The following is a 24,730-nucleotide window of genomic DNA, read 5'->3' as shown; positions in this document are numbered from 1 at the left end:
AGAGTATTTAACTGACAGACATAAGTCAGATACTTGGGGTTAAGATGATTCCAACCGCCTCATTGACGGTTGGCTATTTTGCCAATATGTTGAGGAATAATATGGACGGAGAGTTCTTAAGTCCAATCTCTGGCCCAGAAGAATTTCAATTGAGCCATCAAATATACTATAAAAATCATTTTATCTGTCTTAGTCCAAGATTTACGTGCTATTTCTAATGTTCTTTTTGTTTGTTTTTTCTTTTAGCCATTTGAAATTAAAATCTTGACAATCCCTGAAATTTAACTGGGAAAAATGCAAAGGACTTTAATGGAATTTTTCCCATGCCTTGTCGAGTAGAGCTTTTTAACAGATGGTTCAAATGGACAAAGCAATGAAAACACAGAAATTAAAAGCAGATCCTTAAGAAAAATAACCGAGTTCTCAAAAATCCTATAGATGGTGGCAGGAGAAATTTATTAAGTGAACCTCTACCAGGGAATGGGTAATTGCCTCTTGGTAGAAATTATTCATTCAGAACTGCAGACCACTTCGACAATTAAAAAAATCTTCGTATCTGTAGGATAATTTCCTCCAGGTGCCTATAAAAGATAATAGTATTTATGATTCAAATAGGTATTCTTCTAGAAGTAGAAGGACCTAAGCCTGAAGTGCATATTTGAGGAATGAAGACGACCTAAAATCTTCCCACCCTCCTAGCAGCTTGGAAAACAGAACAAAACAAGGCCTGTGAAGCTTTTCCTCTGAATTATAAAAACTTTGCCTTTCTTGAATCAATAAAGTATGAAGTAAGGGATGGGAAACAGAAAAACTTTCAACCTGGAATTTATATTCATTCAGTGGAGAAGTGTTAAGTAAAATCTAAACTAAAGTTAGAAAGTAGGATCTTCCTCCCAGGCTTCAAGACATTCCAAACTTTTAGGAAAGCTAACTTTGCTTTCTCTCGCAGACAATTCGTAGGGAGTGGGTGGTGGGGAGGAGGGGTGGAGAGTCGATATCCTTTGGTGGAGCGGAGGACCCCGAAGTGTCTCTGGGGGCGACTTGGAGCCGGGCGTCCAGGAGTGGACAGGGTTAACGCCCCGGGCGAAGGCAGGAGCGCAAACGCGCCGCAGCAGCGCGGAGAGCCCCGGAGCGCACTGCCTGACGGTGGGTGGGGGCAGGAGGGTAAATAGGCGAAGGGGCGGGGTGGCGGGGGGGTGGAAAAGCGAGGGCTGGGAGGAGGGTCCCCGAGCCCGGGCTCGATTTGCAAGCTCTCTGAGCCTGCGTCCGCCGAGGGGGAGGGCTTCCTCGGCCCGGCCGGAGTTGCTGCTGGGGGCTTGTGGCTCACAGCGCAAACGACTGTCAAGAGGGCAGCAGAGTGGAGCTGCCGGAAGTGTCTGCGCGACGCGAGAGAAACTTTCCTGCTCCGGCCGCGGCCCGGAGCCTCGCAGCCTCAGTGTCCGGAGCGACGATGCGTCCTGATGACAACGACTTGAGCAGCCCCGCGCCTCGGTCGGTCGCCCGCGCTTGTCTCGCCTCGGGGGAAGAAGACTGAGCTTGGGGGCGTCCGCGCGCCGCGGGAACTCGGCGCAGGCGGCGCGCGGCGGCCCGTTTCCTTTGCGCCTTCTCCTCGCGACCCGGCGCGTTCCCCGAGATCGCGCGTCCTCAGCGCCAGCCGCGGTCGCCGGCTGCCCTCGCCCTGACCGCCGGCGGGGACGTGTCCCGGGCCGCCGCTGGCAGTGCTTGTGCCATGGGGCTGCCCACTCTGGAGTTCAGCGATTCCTACTTAGACAGCCCGGATTTCAGAGAGCGCCTGCAGTGTCATGAGATTGAGCTGGAGCGAACCAACAAGTTCATCAAGGAGCTCATTAAAGACGGCTCTCTGCTCATCGGGGCGCTGAGGAGTAAGTCGGCTGGCGGGGCCGGGAAGGGCACCAGGGTCTGGAGGGTCCCCGCGGGGTGTGGGTCTGAGGGGTGGGACGGAGGAGCTTCTTTTGTTTGAATGGGTTTGGGGACAAAAGCTGAAGAGCTCCCCTGCTGGTGACCAACAAAGTTTGTTCTTAGGTGTTCTTTGCTTATTTACTTCCATATCTACAGAGAAGGGCAGTTCTGCCAGTGGGCACTGGAGTACATCCTGAGGAAAGTCGTTCAAAGTCATCTTTTTGAATAACGTTTCTGGAAATGTGTTGAGAACTATTGCTCGTTTTTATAAAGTTATTGTGCCTAGTTTTGACACTTATAAAAAAGCCTTTCAGGGGAGAGCAAGCTTAAGTCTAACGGTAAAATTAGGCTAGTTGATTTTAGCAAGAAAATATTAGTTACGTGTATCAGTGACTCTTCATTGGCTACAATCATTGAGTTGGCTTTTTTCTTTTTTTTAATACACATTTGCAGTTTTGCCATTCGATAAGATGACTGAACAACATGGGACCAGTAGGTTTTATCGCTTTTCAAGTTTTCTGGGCATCTTAATGTGTGGTTTGCATTGTGTATCAGTTGTTGGTGGAATCACGGGGGTTGGGGACGGGAGTTCAGTGACTTAAGGCAAATCAGAACTTCTCAAGGTCTATTGAAGGCAAAGACTGCCCTCAGGGGCTTCTCCCACCTCCTTTCCCATATACTTCCTGACCAGCTTTTCTTTCCTCCCTCTGGCACTCTCAGCATCTTATCTTCTCTTTCAATTACTGAAACCTAAAAGAGTATCTGAAAACTCATAGTTTCTCACTCCTGAGAATTGAATGACTAAATGATAAGGCATAACTTGTTACTTTTCCCAGAAGGTATTTGCATTTTAATAGAGGTTTCTGAATGCTTTAGCCACTGAAACAGAGCCATGAAATTTCTGGCCTCTGGTAACTGAGTGAAGGAGCCCTGGTGGTGCAGCGGTTAAAGGGCTCTGCTGCTAACTGCAAGTTCGGTGGTTTGAAGCCACCAGTTGCTCAGCAAGAGAAAGGTGTGGCAGTGCTTGCATGAAGATTACAGTCTTGGAAGCGCTATGGGGCAGTCCTGCTCTATCCTGTAGGGTCTCCATAGGATTATCTTTATAAGTTGCAATGTACTCGATGGCAATGGGATTGGATAACTGAGTGAATGAGGTATTTTCATAAAGTGGAGAGGCCTTGGGTAGACTGACAATACTCAAGGATGTCTGTAAGGGCAAACATCTTTGTACATGTCAAGTGCAAAGTCAGTAACAACATGATAGGGATGTGTATGTATCTGAAACCGAGACAACACTAGCATCTGATCTGTATTTTAGAGCATGTATCAGTGGTAATGATGGAGTTTTGGGTAGAGTAGAAAATAAGTGTGCTCCTAAATCCTTTTTTACTTTATCCATTCCGAATGCTAAAATATTTACTTATCACATGTTATCTAACCAGGGTAAAGAAAATATGTTCTATGCCTTTATTCACTTAATTTCTGAATATGAAGCTAGTACTGGTAATGGTCACAATGTCAATAGGACATCATGCATGGTAAAGTAGAGGGTCAGCGAAAAAGAGGAAGACCCTCAATGAGATGGGTTGACACAGTGGCTACAGCAGTGGGCTTAAGCATAGCAGTGATTGTGAGGATGGCACAGGACTGGGCAGTGTTTTGTTGTACCCTGTTGTACATAGGGTTGCTATGATTTGGAACCAACTGAATGGCACCTGACAACAACTGATGATGGTGATCCACAATCCACGGAAGCAGTAGTCAAGAAATCAAATGATGCATTGGATTGGGCAAATCTGGTGCAAAAGACATCTTTAAAGTATTAAAAAGCAAAGATGTCACCTTGAAGACTAAGATGCGCCTGACTCGAGCCATGGTGTTTTCAGTCGCCTCGTATGCTTTGGACAGCTGGACAATGAATAAGGAGGACTGAAGAAGAATTGATGCCTTTGAGTTGTGGTGTTGGCGAAGAATATTGAATATAACATGGACTGTTGTCTTAGTTACCTAGTGCTGCTGTAACAAAAATACCACAAGTGGATGGCTTTAATAAACAGAAGTTTATTCACTTACAGTCTAGTAGGCTAGAAATCTGAATTGGGGGCGTCAGCTCCAGGGAAAGGCTTTTTCTCTGTGTTGGCTCTGGAGGAAGGTCTTTGTATCAATCTTCCCTGGACCAGGAGCTTCTTAGTGCAGGAACCCTGGGTTCAAAGGACGTGCTCTGTTCCCATGCTGCTTTCTTGGTGGTATGAGGTCCCCTTGTTTCTCTGCTTGCTTCTCTTTTATGTCCCAAAAGAGATTGGCTCAAGACACAATCCAGTCTTGTAGATTGAGACTTGCCTCATTAACATAACTGCCGCCTGTCCCACCTCATTAACATCATAGAGGTAGGATTTACAACACTTATAAAAATAATATCAGATGACAAAATGATGAACTATCACACAATACTGGGAATCATGGCCTAGCCAAATTGATACATATATTTTTGGGGGACACAATTCAGTCCATGACAACTGCCGAAAGAACAAACAAATCTGTGTTAGAAGAAATATACCCAGAATGCTCCTGAAAACCAAGGATGATGAGACTACATCTCACATACTTTGGAGTTGTTATCGGGAGGGGTCAGTCCCTGGAGAAGGACATCATGCTTGGTAAAGTAGTTGTTGTTATTAGGTGCCATTGAGTGGGTTCCAACTTATAGCAACCCTGTGTACAACAGAACAAAACACTGCCTGATCCTGCGCCATCCTCACAGTCGTTGTCATGCTTGAGTCCATTGTTGCAGCCACTGTGTCAGTCTGTCTTGTTGAGGGTCTTCCTCTTTTTCACTGGCCCTGCACTTTACCAAGCATGATGTCCTTCTCCAGGGACTGGTAAAGTAGAGGGTCAGCAAAGAGGAAGACCCTCAGTGAGATGGATTGACACAGTGGCTGCGACAACACACTCAAGCATGACAACGACTGTGATGACGGTGCAGGACTGGGCAGTGTTCTGTTCTGTTGTATATACGGTTGCTATGAGTTGGAACTGACTTGATGGCACCTAACAACAACAACAACAACTGATAATGTTGTTTACCGTGATTTGTGAAAAATATGGTTTATTAGCACTTTTTTCCACCCTGTGTATACACAGGTTTGCAAACCCTGGTTGAAGTTCCTGGACTACCGTCTGGAGCGTGATACCTCTTCTGGAAGAGTTTTCCCAATCCAGACTGCTACATGCCAAGTAGACTGTTGCTGGAACTGCCAGGTGTTCTGCAGTTTCCTCTGCATTCTGCTTGTTGTCAACTTTAACAGCTTAAGTTTCTGTGCAATCAAAAACCAAACCTGTTGCTGTTGAGTTGATTCCGACGCATAGTCGGACCCTATAGGACAAGGTAGAACTGCCCGGTAGGGTTTCCAAAGAGTGGCTGGTGGATTCAGACAGCTGACCTTTTGGTTAGCAGCCAATCTCTTAACCACTGCACCACCAGGGCTCCTAGGGGAGGAGTGTATCTGGAAGGCCTTAAAGGCTGCCTAGTTTCATCCCAGGTTCACTTAGGGCACCTTCTTCCTGCAGTTCTGACCCTCCTGACTATTTTTTCCTCCCTGCCTGAGGAAGCCTCCACATTTCCTAACTTTAAGCCCTTCTGTTCACGATACCTAACTATTTCGATAGGCGTACACACGGGGTTGCCATGAGTCGGAATCAACTCAAGGCATCTGGAATCCACTATCTGGAGTCCCTGGGTGGGGAAAAGGTTAACGGGTTCATCTGCTAACCGAAAGTTTGGAGGTTTGAGCTCACCCAGAGACACCACAGAAGAATGGTCTGGTGATCTACTTCTGAAAAATCAGTCATTGAAAACCTGACGGAGCACAGTTCTACTCCGACACACATGGGAGTGCCGTGAATCAGAATTGCCTGGACGGCAACTGGTTTATCCACTATCCATTTCAGGTTTCTTTTTAGCACTCTGCTGATATTTTTGCTAATAATTAAATTATTTCTCAATATAACCTTCATTAAAAGCCAATCCGCAATGCCTTTCTAAGTATCTCATACTGTTTCCACTCTTGTTAATAATTTGTTTGATGGGGGTTTTTGCATGCAGTCTCTTGGTTAATACATGCATGACTGTCTGTACCAGCAGGACTCACACATCCTCCTCCATCTGTGGTTCAAGATGTAGGTTTCTTTAGTAGACTTTTGGGATGAGTCTTTGTTAATGAAGATACTGAACTAGATTTTTTCAGTTTTAAGTAATGTATGTAAGGTGCTTAACATCTGAATGCTTGCACTTAATATTCACACCCACTCTGACAAAAAGGATGACAGTTAAGTGAATTGACCTATACCCTGTGGTTAAATTCTGTTACTGCCAAATATTGCATGAGAACTGGCAAGTAGTTTAACCTCTCTGGCTCCCACCTTTTCTGTAAAAAGAGGACAATAAGCCCCACCTCTTTCGGTTGGTCTGAGTATTAAGCGTATAATGTAAAATGATTATTTTATGGAACTCATCATGTTGTTTTGGTATATTCCAAGTACTCAGGTGGTAGTTGTTATTTATTCTCCTTTTAAAGATAAACAAATCACCCCATGATGTTAAGTGATAAGTAAATGATAGGTTCATTTTCACAGAGTATTTATTGATAGAGCAAAGCCTGAAAACAGGTTTCCTGATGTTTCCCATAGTGTTTTGTCCACTTTATTAAGTTTTTTTAAATTGCGCTTTAGGTGACACTTTACAGAGCAAATTAGTTTCTCATTCAACAATTGATACACAAATTGTTTTGTGACGTTGGTTGCAATCATCACTGTCTCCTTTTATACCCCAGCTCCCCGTTTCCATCTATTCGTTTTTCCTGTCCTTTCCTGCCTTCTTGTCATTGCTTTTGGGTGGGTGTTGCCCTTTTGGTCTCTTATACATGATTGAACTAAGAAGGATGTTTCTCATGTATGTTATTGTTTATTTTATGGAACTGTCTAATCTTTGGCTGAAGGGTGAACTTTGGGAGTGGCTTCAGTTCTGAGTTACAAGGGTGTCTGGGGGCCATTGTCTCAGGGGTTCCTCCACTCTCTGTCAGACTACTAAGTCTGGTCTTTTTGTGAATTTGAACTTTCTTCTACATTTTTCTCCTGTTTTGTCCAGGACCCTCTTTTGTGATCCCTGGCAGAGCGGTTGGTGATGGTAGCTGGGCACCATCTAGTTCTGGGCTGAAGCTGGTGGAGGCTGTGGTATCCACTATACTGAGCTTTTGATTTCTGTTGTCCTAAGATCAAATTTAGGTATGATGTTTGGATGAGGGAGCCCTGATGGCATAGAGGTTAAGAGCTTGGCTGCTAAGCAAAGGTTGGCACCAGTAGCTCCTTGAAAACCCTATGGGGGCAGTTCTACTCTGTACTTACAGGGTCTCTGTGAGTCAAAATCGACTCGACAGTAGTGTTTTTTTTTTTTTTTTTTTTTTGATTTGGATGAGGGCTGTACCAAGTTAAGCTCTAGGGTCTTTATTTTTATTGACAGGAGGTTTATTCCCAGTTGATACCAGATGCTGATGCTCGGCAGGCTGGTGGTTTGAAGGAAGTCTACTTCATTAGCTGTTATGGCATGGGTTCACCAAAGCCAAGAATTACCATCATTTATGAAGTAAGTTTGAGCAGCCTGAGGCCCCATTCCACAGGACTTGAAATTTTGGTTGCTGTCGATCTCCATTATTTTGAAGCCTGGTACAGTTATTTTTGGTCATTTCAGACTGAAGGTTTTGGTTCAAGTTCCTGTCACCAAAAGTATTAACTCTCACTGTTTTCTGTGAATTTAAGCATTTTTTCTCTCTGTATTGTAATGATTTGGGGATTTTCTTTATTCCCCACCCAGTGAGTTTAGTGTCTTTATTTTCTACCTCACGTCAAATCAGATATCTATCAAATACCTTAATTACCACTAGGGTTATTCGTTCATTTTGTTACAGTCCCTATAGACATCTAGTGAGAATATTTTTGATGCTGATGTATCGGGTTTTAGTTCATACTGCATAATTCAAAAGGAACCCAGGTGACGCAGTGCAAAGTATTGTTTAATGAACTTTGTTCATTTAACAGGTACTAGCCTTAAAACTTGAGTTGTGAAATCATAGACTATCTTTGCTTATTGATTTCCTCCTTTTTTCATCTTATCCACACGTACTGAAAAGAAACATTTTAAAGTGTATTTCTCAAGTAATCTCCTGTTTACTTTTTCTTTTTATACTTTTGAATCCAAAGAACCAACTTTAAATTGAATGAGCTTTTTGTCCTTGCAAGAGTAGAAAAACAAAACAAAAAACCAAAAGGGTAGACAGAATTGTACTCACTGAATTGAATTGACTGGGTGGGAAGAGGATATAAACATTCTTTTCTCCACTCTGCCCTGCAGTATCTTGGCTCTTCTTCCTTATCACTGTCTCCTTCCTCTCTTTTCTTTAGGGTAGGACTGCTCCTCTACTGTACTTTGTCTAACTTAAAAAAAAAAAAAAAAAATTTTTTTTTTTTTTTTTTTGAGGTTTAAAATGTCGTTGTCAGCTGCTGACTCAAGGGGATCCCATGCACAACAGAATGAAATGCTGTTCAGTCCTGCACGTGATCAGTTGCAGATAAGACTGTTGTGATCCATAGGGTTTTCACTGGCTGATTTTCAAAAGTAGATGACCAGACCTTTTTCTTAAGCATTTAGGATAGTGTTTCTTAAACTTGTTTCTCAAACTTTTAAAGGGAAGAAAAAATGTTCACGGATTTTAATATAGATTTAATTATTTATTGTGATAGTTAAATAAGTATACACAGCATGAAACTGCATAATTTTTATGCTTGTAATATTCATGTAATCTTAAAACCAAATCAGTTACAAATTAGCTATAAATAATGCAGTAAAACCAATATTGTAAAAGTACAACTAAATCTGTATGCTGAGCAAATAATCCAAGATGCTAGACTGTATGAAGAACATGGCATCAGGATTGGAGAAAGACTCATTAACAACCTGTTATATGAGGATGACACAGCCTTGCTTGCTGAAAGTGTAGAGGACTTGAAGCACTTACTCATGAAGATCAAAGACTACAGCCTTCGGTAAGGATTTTTAACATAAATTAAAAATCCTCACAACTGGACCAATAAGTAACATCATGAAAAATGGAGAAAGGATTGAAGTTGTCAGGGGTTTCATTTTACTCGGATTCACAATCAATGCCTACCGAAACTGCAGTCAAGACATCAGATGACCTATTGCATTGGGCAAATCTGTTGCAAAAGACCTCTTTAAACTATTCAAAATCAAAGATGCTGCTCTGAGGACTAAGGTGCACCTGACCTAAGCCATGGTATTTTTAATTGCCTCATATGCATGTGAAAGCTGGACAATGCGTAAGGAAGGCCAAAGAAGAATTGATGCATTTGAATTATGGTATTGGTGAAGAATATTGAATAGACCAGATAATGAACAAGTCTGTCTTGGAAGAAGTACAACCAGAATGCTTTTTAGAAGCTAGGATGGTGAGACTTCGTTTCACTTACTTTGGACATGTTATCAGGAGGGAGCAGTTTCTGGAGACGTATGTCGTGCTTGGTCAAGTAGACGGTCAGCGAAAAAGAGGAAGACGCTCAATGGGATGGATTAACACAGTGGCTGCAACAATGGGCTCAAACACGGCAGTGATTGTGAGTATGGCACAGGACTGGGCAGCGTTTCATTCTGGTTTACGTAGAGTCACTGTGAGTCGGAAGCAAGTCATCGGCACCTAACAACAACAAAATAATAAAAAACTCATCAACTACCTTTAATTAATGGATGAGGTTTTCCTGAAACTAAATTTCCTCTCACACAGAGTGCCGATACTACCTTGTGTGTTGTTGGCGACTCATTTTCTCGCTGATTTTTTCAATTGGGGCTGCATTTCTTCAGAATCTCCTTTCCTTGGTGACAGCCTTCTCTCTCCCCCAAAACCTTTTGCTTCTGTTCTGGAAGCAGTAGTTCCTGGTGCTAGTGACCCATAACACAAATAAGGAGGAAACTGTATCAAGTTTCAGTTGCTGTAAGATGATGCAGAATATGCAGGCATTATCAAGAATGAAGCACAAAATTTCTCAAGAGTGTCCGCAGATCTCAGTGTGGAGTATAGGGCTATGATGCACTAGTGATCTGGGGATTGAGCAAGTGTTTGTAAAAATGGCATGGAGGTGTTTTCTGATATCTCTCCTGTCACAGGGGAGAAGGAGAATCAAGAGCAACAATCCAAGGCTGATTCCTATGAGGCGGAAGTCACCTATGCCCCCTGTCTTCTCCATCTTACCAATTCTAATACCAACTGTCCCTCCCATGGCACTCTCTGCTTCTCTGCTGGGTTCGATAATTTATTGCAATGGCCACACAGAACTCATAGACCATACTGACGGTTATGGGGTTTATTAGGGAAGAAGTAGGTTACATTTCAGGCTCAGGAACACTCAGGATACAGTTCTTCCATCAGGACAGCCTCTTCCCAGCCATGCTTGTAGGCACGCCCCTCCCTGGCGGTTGGCTTCTGCCCAAAGGTACTGAGCTTTCTTGGTCTGTGGACCAGGAAGCCCACCATGCCATCTCCTACTGCCGGGTCTCTGCTGCTGGGTCTCACTGTCTTTAGTGTTACAGCTTTCTGTCTCCTGGGTCCAAGAGCTTCTCAGAGCAGGGATTCCAGGTCAAAAGGATGTGCTGGCTTATGGCTGGTATACCTTGGTGGTCGTGGTATCTTCTCCTTTCCTACCTCTGGGGTGGCTCATTTCAAGCCCAGCAGAATGGCAAAACTGACCAGTCCCTTTGGTGGGCCACAATTACCCTAGCACACAGTCCCGCCCAAACACTTGAGTGAGAGTTATAATACCATGGTGAGAAAGGCCACCCAAAGCTATTCATTGCACTGCAGGCCACCCCCTGGCTTTTCTAGCCATGGTTCTTTCATACTTGAGGGGTAACTTCCCCCTCCCAGTCATTTTACCAGTCCAAAACAGCCATAACTATTAGTCCTTCAGCAGGGCAAAAAGCACATTCAGGTCTGCTGCAGTTGTCCATCTGATCTGGTCAGGTTCTCCAAAAGTCATCTGGCTTCATCCTTTCTGGTATCTGATAAAATTTAACTGAGAGAAGATTATTCCCTTACTCTGAGCCTCATGAGGTTATCAGCATAGCAAAACCTTTAAGGGACTTTAGGTTCAGCCACCGTACTCCAGTCCAGCAGTGCCTCCCTCTTAATCTACTCTTTCAATCTTAATGCTTCTACGGTTAGAGTTTTTACAGTCACAATTAACCCTGTTAAAAATCAACATTTACAACTGAACAACTGAATCATATAATCCTATCAACATCTTCCCCGCTCCCCTCCCCAGACACATCAGGAAAAGAGGAAACTGTTCAGTGGGGATTCTCTCTGAAAGTAAGCACACTCATGAATGTGTGTAAGCCAGCCACTTCATTCCTTTATCTCCCCCCATTTTCAATAGCCAGTGTTTAAATTGCCTGTGCCTATCAAACCAGTACTCTGAGGAGACAAGCATGTTCCTAGGTCTTGAAGAATCTTCTGTTTTGGTTCAAATTTTGAGCATCTGCATTCATAAGCGAAGTCCAGTCCAGAGCAAGCCATCAAATTGCAGCAGTCTATACCAGCTCATACTCAACAACCCAAAAACTTCAGGTGTTATCACAACTCCCTTTACTTCTGACTGGCCAGCCCTTCCTCTCACTCTTTCACCCCTAGCCCCCATGGACTGGGTCAATGGGTGGTAATGGAACATGTCCAAACTCAGCCCATGTCTTCATTGCTGCACTTCAACTCATTAAGTGGACCCAGGTGGTCACCACAAGTGAGCAGACGAAGCCGCCTACTTGCTGGCTCCCTTTACTTCCTGTCCTGGAATGGGGCTCCTTATGAAGGACACTAACTTTTCCTGCCTTGATACATCCAACAGCAGACTGCTTGATTGAAATTCAAAAAGCCAGTCAGTCACGTTTTTTTTTTTCTGTAGGTCCTTCCTTCAAATACTAATCTCCGTTTCTCTCAGCAGCTCTAGGTAGTTGTGCATGTCTTTTCAGATGCAAATTTCCTGGCTCCTGAAAGGTTCTGATGGGGCTCAGGTATACACAGGGCTATTGCATTCAAACTGTCTGTGTTTCCCTGGAGCAAATCCTAGTTCCCTTTTAGCATATCTAATCAAGTATTGGCTGAAGGCAGAGTTATATGCTCTCTGTAATCTATAATACCCAGTATTCATTTTTATCATACATTTAGGTCTGTTTTACAACACTAGGTAGGAGAAACATTCAATATCCATATATTCAATTAAACACAGACTCCTAAACACATAACCCTTTATTTTAAAACATTCCAGTTGTGTCTTCTCTCCTCCATACCTTAACTATCTTCCCATTCATATGTGTATGGCCTTGGAGCTCTGGCTGGGTGGAACCAGTAGCCTGTAGCCCCCTATCGATCATCCTGCTCATCTGGCCTGGCTTTGGCTCCATGCTTTTCTCCCTTTAGGTACAGCATAACACCCCTCTCAGCCATTAAAGGTAACAACAACCAAAGTAATCATCTGAGAATCAAGTGTCACTTCCCAAGTCTCATTGTTCTTTTTCTTACAAAGTTCCATGCTTCTATGAGTCTGGAGCCATTGCAAAGGATCCCGCTTCTGACGCCAGCTGTAAAAATGACGTGGAGATGATGTCTGATCTCTCTCTTCACAAGGGGGAAGGAGAATCAAGATCAACAGTCCAAGGCTGATTCCTATAAGGCAAAGTCACACATGCCTCCTCTCTCTGCCATCTTTACCTATTCTGACTCCAAACCACCACACTCTCTGCTTCTCTGCTGGGTTCAATAATTCATTGCAATGGCCACACAAAACTCACAGACCATACTCATGATTATGGGATTTATTAGGGGAGTAACAGGTTACAATTCAGGTTCAGGAACACTCAGGATATAGTTGTTCCATCAGGACAGCCTCCTCCCTGCTGTGCTCAAAGGCACGTCTCTCCCTGGCCGTCTCCTGCTGCCAAGTCTCTGCTTTCAGGTCTTGCTATCTTTAGTGTTACAATTCTCTGTCTCCTGGGTCCAAGAGCTTCTTAGCACGGGAATCCTGGGTCAAAAGGACATGCTGGCTCCTGGCTGTTCTTCCTTGGTAGTTGTGGGATCTTTTCTTTCCCCACCTCTAAGTGGCTCATTTCAAGCCCAGTGGAATGGCAAACTGACCAATCCCTTTGGTGAGCCACAATTACCATATCACACAGCCCCTCCCAATCACTTGGGTGGGAGTTACAAGACCATGGCAAGAAAGGCCACACAAAAGTGATCCATTGCACCACAGTGTTTATAATGGAAGAAAACTCTAAATTCAACCCCCACACTGAAATGTCTTAGAAAGGTGAGGCATCTCTGCCTTCCATTTGTTGTTTCACAGACACACCTTTCCCTTGATCCACTTGGTTTTTCACTTTAAGCCAGTCTCTACTTTTTTTGTGTATGTTCTTGGCCCACTTTGCTACTAGAGTTTTTGGTGGCACATAACATGCATACCAGTTGCTGTCCAGTTAACTCAGGGCGACCCCAGATGTGTCAGAGTAGAACTGTGCTTCATAGGGTTTTCAATGGCTGATTTTTCAGGGAAGGAATTAAATAAGATGGAAAAAGAGAGAGACATGTTTAACTAATTTGAAAAATTTTACATAATTATACCCTATTTACTTGGTCACACTTTAGTTTTTAGTGAGAACTGCTGTTGTTTTAGGCTATTTTGGGTATTTAAATTTGCACCTAGGTTTTATTTAGTTTCTTGTTTATTCTCGATGTAGATTCTTGTTTATTCCGCAAGAGCTCCTTCTCACCGCTGTTTATTCCACCAAGGTTGTTTTGCTTGTTTAGTGGGCAACCTAATCAAAGGTGTGGATGTGTGATTACCTCAGCCATTCATTTGGTTCTGATAGTCATTAGAACTGAAGTGAGCAGAAGTAACTATCTTTCAGATGAACTGTAATTAATTTTAGGAACTAGTGGATTAGGAGCCTGGTGCTTTAAGGTCATGCTTCAGAGGCACGTTAGAAGTAAAAGCAGTTACATCTATGTTGATTTAAATGGGAGTCTTGGCACTCATCAAAGTGGAATTAAGTTGGTCTGGCTGATTACTCCCATTTTCTTCTCTTCCCATTCTCTACCATGAGGTTAATCAGAGCGCTTCAGCGGTATTTTTATTTCCCGTAGATTTCCATTTTCAGCAGGTAGTAATTGAGGGGCTGTCCTGTGTTAGAAGGTCAGAGAGCGAATTGCTGGGGGAGCAGAAAACCATCCCTGTCTAGTGGAGAAGACTGGCCTAGAAATGCACTGCCTCCTCTTACCGTTAGAATCCAGGTACTCCGAGAGTGGAGAAAACTCGAGTAATCACTAAGCTGTAAGTCACTGAAAAGCTGCTTTAACAAACATCCTTTCAGTTATTAAGATTTCTTAGAGCCTGGTGGTAATTGTGTCAATAATGATGCCTAAGCACTTTTTAGCACTAGTCAGATTATATAAGAGTCATAATAAAGCTTATATTCAATGTTGCTTTGGTGTTCAGTGCAATTTTTCTCAAAGTAATATATATATTGAGGGTAGAAAAGCTTTTCTTTTTATGTATAAAAGAAATATTAGGTTAAAAAATTCAGAATTTTAAGTTGCATACAGAACATATTAGAAAACAATAAAATGTTTATTATGGACAGGTAAGAAAGGGTGAGGGAACAGGGCTCAGCCTTGAATCTTTTTTACCAACACTTTCCTTGCCAGAGCTGTGATTGCCACCCGTTCTGCCCCAGCCATCCCTGCTGTCCAGGGAGTAATTTCTGCTCATTTAACTGTCTAGAAAGGTGTCTGCCTCCCTGTGGCCCCACCTGCTGCCTACCAGTGTCAGCTCTGCAGCTCTGCCAGTGTTGCCTTTTCCACTAGCCTGGCAACCTCTGCCAGCATCTGATAATCCTTATAGTATATCCCCAGTGGATTGGGCCTGATCAGCCAAGGACTTGACTTCCCACTTCTAGCTGATAGTCATCCTGAAAACTTAAACCACTTGCTGAGCACCTGGCTCTCTAGTGCAGGTGCCATCTCTTGCTGCTGCTTTTTTTTTTAAGCGCAGTAGGTTAGGTAACATTTGTTCATCTTAACGGCCTTTGAAGTAGAGGAAAAGGGGCAGGATGATAACAGGACAAGTAATTATTTTAACAATTTTGTCTTTGGCCACTGCCATCTCCACCAGTTGTCATCAGGTCAGTTCTGACTCAGCATGACCCCATGTTTGTCAGAGTAGAGCTGTGTACCATAGGGTTTTCAGTGGCTGATTTTTTGGACATAGACTGGCAGACCTTACTTCTGGGGCACCTCTGGGTAGACTCTAAGTGCCACCCTATCAGTTAGTAGTTCAGCATCTTAACAGGTTGCACTACCCAGGGACCTCTGTCTTTGGTCAGGTGAATATATAAGCTTTAGCATGGATATTTCTGGTACTGTGAATATTTCTTTATAGGATTACATGTAACTGGAGTATTTAATCAGAGTACTCCATTCTTCATATCTGCAGTGTTCTGATTTTATTTTCAAGAATCCACATGTAATGCTGAAGGAAGTGTTACAGTGAAACACACATACGTATAACACTGTAGGGAATGTGATTGGATTCAAAAAGTGAATTGTCGAGTAGCAAGAAACTTTATGGTAACTAGTAATCTACCATTTTTTTTCCAATTTAATTCCTTTTTTTTTTTTTTAGAGTTGTATATGTATAAAAGAAGAAAATTAAGCCCCAGTTTTCTAAGATTTTCTATCTTTTGTTTGACATGAGTTCTTTCAAGATAATTAACTCTTAGACAATTAGTCACAATATTTTCACAGTAGATTTTCTAGTTCAAATTTTTAGATTCTATGGTAAAAGCCTCCATTCTTAATGGTATTTAAAAAAATGCCACCCCCCCATAGAAAAAAAACCCAAACCCACTGCCATCCAGTTGATTCTGACTCATAGCGACCCTATGGGAAAGAGTAAAATTGCCCCGTAGGGTTTCCTATGTTATATGTCTTTGCAGAAGCAGACTGCCACATCTTTCTCCCTTTGAGCAGCTGGTAGGTTTGAACCGCTGATGTTTTTGTTAGCAGCTGAGCACTTTAACCACTGCATTACCAGGGCTCTTCAAAAAAAAGAAAAAAAAAAAGCAAAACATGACATTATTTTTATGTTGTTGCTTTTTCTGATTTGGCTGATTAAATCTGGTCTAATGGAGAGTGTATGATATTTTGTGAGGGACTGGGAACTATCCTGGGATTGTTCTTGGTGTCAGGTGATATGAAAAAAAATCAGACAAAATGTTCCTTGCCACATTGATAGTAATCTCCCTGAATCTTGGCTTAACTCTGGGAAAAAGTGGGTAGATACAGAATGATGCCCCATCATTTGGAATCAGACACATTCTCCAGTAGGGAGATTTCTGACATTTTCTCAATGCATACTGTCCGCTAGTTTCTGAAAGACATGCCAAATGGTATTTCCTCCTCTGTAAACATGTACTGGAGCTTAGCCAAATGAAAGATCCAGCTTCAGTTCTCTCTTTAGTATGCAGGGAAAAGGATGATTTCATTTGGAAAACTGGTATGTTTTTGTGTGTGGAGGGAGGTGATAAGACACTAATGGAAGTGAGTATTCTGCATCGTGTATTATCCCTTTCCAACTGGGAGCTGGGCAAATCGATTATACTTTGCCATGGTGAGAATTTTCTTCATTTATTTAATTTCCTTGCTGCTCAAAATGCCTGAATGAAAGAAACGGTAAATAAAAAGAGGGAATGGAGGTGGTAGTGGGAGGGCATAGCAAGGAGAAGCAAATTAAAATGAAAACAATTTAAATATTAAATCAGTAATGTTGGAAAAGGCCGCTGACGTCAGAGACTTATGCCAGCCTTTGTGTAGCATTTAAGAAAAGGTTACTTTTGACACAGGAGAATCAAAGGAATATGAGACTAGCCTTCCAGCTGTTTTAAAAGTTGGTTGGTGATGACTTGGGGGAGATGGTTCCCATTAAAAATTGTCAACATAAGAGATAATAGGAGGACCTACTGTTTGGGGAACACTTGGAAAAGGTGTGTATCTGTGAAAAAATGATGTCAATGTATGAGGTAATGAAATAACAAACCCAGTTGCCATCGAGTCAGTTCTGACTCACGATGACCCTGCATGTTGCAGAGTAGAATTGTTCTCCATAGGGTTTTTGTGGCTGCAGATCACCAGACCTTTCTTCACCATTGGATAGGTTCGAACCACCAGCCTTTTGGTTAGTAGCCCAGTGCATAACTGTCTGCACCTCCTAGGAACTTCTGGGCAGTGTTTCCCTTCTGTTGTACATAGAGTCGCCATGAGTCGGAACCAACTTGATGGCCCCTAACCACAACAACAACTACAGGAACTCCTTATGAGGTAATAGGAAATGACTTTTTAAGATTTAACTTTAACATATTCTTGTCAATGTCATCATATTTGTTAGAAATGAGAAATTATTGAAGCGAAAGTGCTATAAGTGAATATTAAAGCATGGGCTTGTTTGATTCCCAAATTAAATTTACTTGGTAGGAAATGACTCTAAGGTGTGCCATGGTTTTTAAACCACCTGCCTTTTTTTTTTTTTTTTTTTTTAAGCAAATAAATAATTTTTTACCTTGATTTAGAAAGCAAGGAAAGGTTAGGTTGGCATTTAGGGACGATGAGCAGACAGTATAGATTTTGATGCTTTATGGATATATCTACTAGTACTTTCGTTCTGCTGGGTAAGGTCAGTGGCATAAACAGAGTTACTAGAAATGCTAGTTAGAACTTGCACTTCTTAGGAGTAAAATAGATAGTTGGATAATTTCACAAAATGCTGACTGGTTGTCAGTCCTAGTTTTCCCCAGTGGCCCTTTCTAACATGATTGTGTCCTCAGGATCCCAGCTCTACCACTGCATCCTTTTCTCAGTATGTGATGTTGCTTAATTCTTCCTTTTTTCATTTTATTTCCTCTTTCTTTCTCTTGAGGAGGCAGCAGTGGTTCAATAGAATTCTCATCTTCCATATAGGAGACTCAGTTTCCTGGCCAGTGCACCTCATGTGTAGCCACCACTCGTCTGTCAGTGGAAGTTTACTTGTTATAATGCTGAACAGGTTTTGTTGAGCTTCCAGACTAAGGCAGACTAGGAAGAAAGGCCTGATGATCTCTTCCCAAGATATCAACCAGAGAAAATCCTATGGATCACAGTGGTCTGATCTGCAACCAGTTATGGGGATGGATACGAGACTGGGCAGTGTTTCGTTCTGTTGTGCATAGGGTTGCCATCAGCCAGGGGCCAACTCTATGGCAGCGAGTAATAATATAGTAACCTTCTCTTAAATATTGGTGGTGTGTGAGGATTCCTCTTCAGCCCTTATACTGTTTGCTTTCTGTTATGGATTGAATTATGTCCCCCCAAATTATGTGTTGTAAATCCTAATCTCTTTGCCTGTGGTTGTAATCCTGTTTGGGAATGGTTTGTCTTTGTTATGTTAATAAGGCAGGATTAGTGTAGGGTATATTTTGAGTCAGTCTCTTTTGAGATACAAAAGAGATTAAACGAGTGAGCAAAGGAGAGACGGGTAACAAGTGAGCAAAAGAAACATGGAGATTTCCAAAGAACCAGTAAGCAGAAGCTGAAGAGACAAGGACCTTCCACCAGAGCCGACAGAAAAAGCCTTCCCCGAGAGCAGGTGCTCTGAATTTGGACTTCCAGCCTCCTAACCTGAGAAAATAAATTTCTGTTTGTTAAAGCCATCCACTTGTGGTATTTCTGTTATAGCCAAACCAAAAAACCAAACCCGTTACCGTCGAGTCGATTCCAACTCCTAGCGACCCTATAGGTCAGAGTTGAACTGCCCCATAGAGTTTCCAAGGAGTGCCTGGTGGATTTGAACTGCCGACCTTTGGGTTAGCAGCTGTAGCACTTAACCACTATTATTAGCAGCATGAGAAGATTAAGACACTTTCTTTGTAGATTTAACCTCCTGGATGTGCATCAGGCACCTCGGACTCAGTAGGTCAAAAACGAAGCTCTTCCTTCCCCTGCAGCTCGTTCTCTTTTGTTCAGTTGTATCCTCACCCACCTGATCATCTTACTGAGAAACATCTTAGTTCTTTTTTAAAAAATAATTTATTTAATTTTTTTTTTACAGCTTTTGAGAATAGACACAGCAGAACATACACTAATTCTTTGAGTTGTGCAGCCGTTCTCACCCTCCCTTTCTGAGTTGTTCCCCCCTCACTAACATAAACTTACTGCCCTCCAAGCTCCTGAGTCTTTCTTAATTCTTTTTTTTGTTTACCCCACCTGGAGCCTACCATTCAGTTAGTCCTGCAATTTTATACCCCAGATATCTTAAATTTGATTTTTTTCTGTCCAAATCAGTATTCCCTCAGTTTAGCTGTTTATTATCTTTTACTTAGTTCTGAGTATAAACTTTTAGTTGCCAAGGGTGTTTACGTTCTAATCAGCTCTGAACATGTTGTGGGTACCCAGTAACTGCTGAACACTAACCAATTTCTATTTTACCAAGAGGAGCATGGTATGGAAGAGCATTTTGTATACCTGTTGAGTGAATAATGAGCCAGTGAGTGAGGACTCCAAGTTTGCTATTTAATATTGCTGTCAGCAGGCTTTAGAGTTACTGCACCGGTATGTATGAACTGACCTATGGGGCTGGGTAATTTAGTGGACATCGGTCCCTAGGTGATGCAGATGGTTTGTACTTGACTACTAACCTAAAGGTTAGCAGTTCAGATCCACCCAACACTACCATGAAGAAAGGCCTGGTGATCTGCTTCTGTTAAGACTATAGTGAAGAAAACTCTTTGGAGCAGCTCTACTCTGTAACACATGGGGTCAACATGGCTTTGAATCGACTCACTGGCAACGAGTTTGGCTTCTATAATCTACTTGACAGCAGACAGCACCAGATTAGAGCTCGATTCCAGTGCCGGTGCTACCACTAACTAGTGGCATGGGTGCAGGCCATTCGTCCCAGGCCGTATTTTCATGAAATATGGGTGTAATATTTGCCCCGTATTCCTTGTATGGTTTTTGGGTGGGCCAATGGAAAGAATGCACAATAGCGTAATGTAAAAATTAATAGTAGCTTAATTTACTTTAGGCAGGATCCTTTGTAATCCTGTCTAATAGTTTTAGCTTTTTTCAAGATTTAACTTTAACAGGTTCTTGTCAATGGTATTATCATATTCAGTAGAAATGAGAAATTATTGAAGTGGAAGCGCTATTAGCGAATATTAAAGCATGGACTTGTTTGTTCCCCAAATTAAATTTATGTCGTAGGAAATGATCCTAAGATGTGCCATGGTTTTTAACCCCCCTCCTTTTTTTTTTTTTTTTAAGCAAATAAATAATTTTTTACCTTGATCTAGAAAGCAAGGAAAGATTAGCTTGGCATTTAGGGATGGTGAACAGACAGTATAGATTTTGGTACTTTATGGATATAGCTACTAGTACTTTTGTTCTGCTGGGTAAGATCAGTGGCATAAAAAAAGTTACTACAAATGATAGTCAGAACTTGGACTTCTCAGGAGTGAAATAGATAGTTGGATAATTTCACAAAATATAACAGGCCAGACTCTACAAATGAGAGAATTTTTTCCACATCCGTTTCTGCATTGAAGGCAGACAGTCGCTTAGAAAAGCCCTATTCTAGGTGTCTCTTATGCTGCATAGATGTTTTTTAAATGTAATTACGTTTGAAGTGAGATCATCCTGTTGGTTACTGGTAAGAAGAAAAAATGATGAGAGTTGTAGTGTTTTGCTAGGGGACCTGGGGTCAGGGGCTTATGAGGAAGAAAGAGCATTAGAAAAGAATTAAAGAGGTGGATTCAGCTGGCTCAGAGAGAAAATTGAATTGAGCCATTTAGCTGGTAGATGCAAGAAAAGTGGTGTGATTGACTTTGTATCAGAAATGCCAGGAGATGATATTTGGATTGTACCTTCAGGACAAGAAAATCAAATGACCTATTGCATTTGGCAACTCTGCTGCAAAAGACCACTTTAATGTGTTAAAAAGCAAAGATGTCACCATGAGGACTAAGGTACGCCTGACCCAAGCCATGGTATTATTCATTGCCTCATATGCGTGCGAAAACTGGACCATGAATAAAGAAGACCAAAGAAGAACTGATGCCTTTGAATTATGGCGTTGGTGAAGAATATTGAATATACCATGGACTGCTAGAAGAGCCCTGGTGGTGCAGTGTTTAAGAGCTGTGGCTGCTAACCAACAGGTCGGCAGTTGGAATCCCTCAGCCACTCCTTGGAAGCCCTGTGGGGCAGTTCTACTCTGTCCTCTAGGGTTGCTAGGAGTCGGAATTGACTTGATGGCAACGTGTTGTTTTGTTTGTTGTTTCTAGAAGTATGAACAAATCTGTCTTGGAAGAAGTACAGCCAGAATGCTCCTTAGAAGCAAGGGTGGTGAGACTTCATCTCATGTACTTTGGACATGTTATCAAGAAGGACCAGTCCTTGGAGAAGGACATCATGCTTGGTAAAGTGGAGGGTCAGCAAAAAAAGAGGAAGGGCCTCAACTAGATGGATTAACACATTGGTTACAACAGTGGGCTCAAACATAGGAGTAATCGTGAGGATGGCACAGGACCAGGCAGTGTTTCTTTCTGTTGTACATAAGGTCTCTATGAGTTGGAACTGATCTGATGGCACCTAACAACAACAACAGCAACCCTCAGGACAAAACCAATTATTATTATTTTTGAAGATATTTCTAGGGGATCTGTGAGCTTAAGGAGAGCCTGCCCTGGGGCTGGGAGAAATAGGGAACAAGGAACAAGAGGCTTGGACTTTTGGGATAGCTTGGAATGTGAAGGTAGGGCTGGAAAAGACCATCCTCAGGGGTTCAAGAAAAGAGGATACAGATCCCGAATAATGCTGGAAGGTAATAGCAGAGAATGAGTGTCCAGGTTTGCCAAGTTTAAACTCTCTAGGGTCCATGTCCTTTTTTCCTAGCATTGCTTTGCTTTCTCAGACTTCACTAATAGAAATTAGAATTCCATGGGTATTAATGGCTGGCTGAATGTGATGTTTTGTGACATCCACTGATAAGAAGGGATGAGAGAGGAGGATGAAACAGGATGTAGAACCAAGATGTCACTCAGAAGACACTCTCCGTTTTAAAAAACCCATTGCCATCGAGTCAATTCTGACTCACAGAGACCTTATAGGACAGAGTAGAACTGCTCCATAGGGTTTCCAAGGCTGTAATCCTCCCGGAAGCAGACTGCCACGTCTTTCTCCCGAGGAGTGACTGGTGAGTTTGAACCGCCACCCTTACGGTTAGCAGCCAAGTGCTTAACCACTGCACCACCAGAATTCCTTTTTAAGTCCTTGGGTGATGGTTTGGACTTTTTTTTTTTTTTTTTTTTGAGATTGTATTTTTGCATTTCTGCCAGAACATATGTTAGCTCAAGCTGATCCTAATTTATCCAAATAATCTGAACATTAAAAAAATTAGATCTGGCTAAAAGAAACAGAGGGGTTGTGTGCTTTAGGTAAGCTTAGCCTTATCACTCACATATGGGCAGTGCTAATAATGTTGAATCTTCAATCGTTAGAACACTTTAATGTTAAGTAGGTTCACTGAAGATTTTACATGAACTCTAAGAGCGTGGGCTTTGGAATCAGAGAAATGCTTTTCAATCCCTGTTCTGCCATTTGATAGCTATGTGACTTTGAGCAAGTCTCTTGACTTTTATGAGTTCCCTATTCTATGATATGGGAATATTTACCTTATATTATTTTAAGGAATAAATGATCTAGTACAGGTAAATTGCCTAGCACAGTGTATGATCTAAAAACCAAAACCAGTGCCGTTCAGTTGATTCCCACTCATAGCGACCCCGCAGGACAGAGCAGAACAGCCCCGTAGGTTTCTAAGGCTGCAGTCTTTATGGAGGTAGACCGCCACATCTTTCTCCTGCACAATGTATGATATGCTGTGTTAAATATTAATTTTCTCACCTTTCTCTTCTCTAGCTAGTGTTGAGGTTAGGGAGCTTGGACCAGAGTTGTTTTAAATAACATAAACCATATTTTTGTTCCAAAAAAGGAGATGAAATGACTTCTCTTAGCAAAATTTTTACCTTCCCCAGACAAATGCATTGTATTTAATGCTGATGTGTGAACTGTCGACCATATACCATTGCTTAGTATCCTGAATGTGGCTTGCAGCTGAGTAAGCCAGTACTTCTATGGAATAACATTGCTAACTTTTTAAAGACTTTTTCAAATCTGAGATTTTATGATTTTGCAAAAAAACCTGGTGTTCACCATGTTTTATTCTGATAATTTATTTGCCCATTTTCCTCTGTGAGATGCAAAAAGAAATTTGGAGTTTGTTCTCGGTTCCTGAAAGCAGGACCATACCAGAGGCTAATGAGTGTGAGTTGAGCAGACTAAGAGGGACCCAATGTTGACTAGTCTCAGGAGGCATGATGTAATCTATTATAGCCATGTGGGGAGGCTGATAAGAGCTGGAACCCTAAGGCTCAGGTGGGCTTCCCTGGTTGACAGAACATCTGCTCTTGGGAGGATAGAGCGTCCCCTTGAGACATGGAAGTTCCACCCTGGGACCTTTCCCAGACCTCACCCTATGTGTCTCTTTGTTTTTATCCTTTTTTGGCTATCATAAATCTGTAGCTGTAAGTATGGCATACTCACTGTGAATTTCTGTGAGTTGTTCCAGCAGATTATGAAACCCAAAGGGGCAGTGAGAGTGAGCAGGGGCTTGTGTCTACCTGTTTAGCAGAGTGTATCTTTTCAACTTGTGAGCTCTGACCTAGGTCTGGGGGACGAGGGTCAGAGAAGGGCTGCACAGAGCAGCTGGTCTGAAGAATGGTGCACATCTGCCTTACGAGCTCTGATCCAGCTCCAGGTGGCTAGGACTGGGGAGTGAATGTTGCTTGGGTGGCGGCGATGAGAATGGAACTGTCACCACATTTTGGGGATTGGATTCATGCTGATCCTTAACATGCAGTTAGCAGCAAAGGTGAAATTTGTTCATTTTGCCCCTTACTTAGCAGTGTACGGAAACCCTGGTGGCATAGTGGTTAAGTGCAACAGCTGCTAACCAAAATGTCGGCAGTTTGAATCCACCAGGCGCTCCCTGGAAACCCTATGGGGTAGTTCTACTCTGTCCTATAGGGTTGCTATGAGTCAGAATCAACTCGACAGCAGTGGGTAGGTAGCAGTGTACCTTCTCTACATAGCTAGCTGCATGAGAGTCGGCACCAAATCTTTGGAACTCTGGAGCTGGACACGTGATAAATTTTCCATAAGTTTTCATTCAGTAATTGAATGAGCCTATAGGAAGTTGTGTCTGTACTAACGTTTGGAGATGCCGAAGTCTACAGGATGTCATTAAACACTTAGTACTAGAACCAGTTCTGAAGCATTGTATGTGAAGATAAATATCATTGTGAAAAAGCTGGTAGCATATTTTGTAGACTTACTACAAGTAGATTGATTGGAGCATGCTTACTCAAAGAATTGATATTTGTATTGTAGAATTCATTTTCTCTCCAGCAGTGATAACTATGTGTAGTAACCCAGATAATTGCTAAGAAAGTGAAATCATGTAAATGACTTGAATTTTGTTTTCTGTTTGTAACAAAGCATTGTGTGTGTTATTTTCAAGATGCCATCTCAGAGGATTGGTTTTAATTGTATGG

General features: G+C 42.3%; 1 protein-coding gene across 2 annotated transcripts in view; it reads left to right on the top strand.

Annotated features, from left to right (window-relative positions):
• Nucleotides 1-1,216: 1,216 nt before the first annotated feature.
• Nucleotides 1,217-24,730, top strand: part of ARHGAP42 (Rho GTPase activating protein 42) — a 321,223-nt gene continuing 297,709 nt past the window's right edge. For both annotated transcript variants that reach the window (XM_049889483.1, XM_049889482.1), the window contains exon 1: nucleotides 1,217-1,883. In XM_049889483.1, coding sequence (XP_049745440.1) covers nucleotides 1,730-1,883 — 154 coding nt within the window. In that variant the 5' untranslated portion in view covers nucleotides 1,217-1,729. The remainder of the gene's footprint in view (nucleotides 1,884-24,730) is intronic.

Source organism: Elephas maximus, chromosome 7 (genome assembly GCF_024166365.1).
Source record: "Elephas maximus indicus isolate mEleMax1 chromosome 7, mEleMax1 primary haplotype, whole genome shotgun sequence".
Classification (NCBI taxonomy): domain Eukaryota; kingdom Metazoa; phylum Chordata; class Mammalia; order Proboscidea; family Elephantidae; genus Elephas; species Elephas maximus.
Note: the sequence above shows the minus strand (reverse complement) of the source record. Positions and strands in the feature narration are given on the sequence as shown.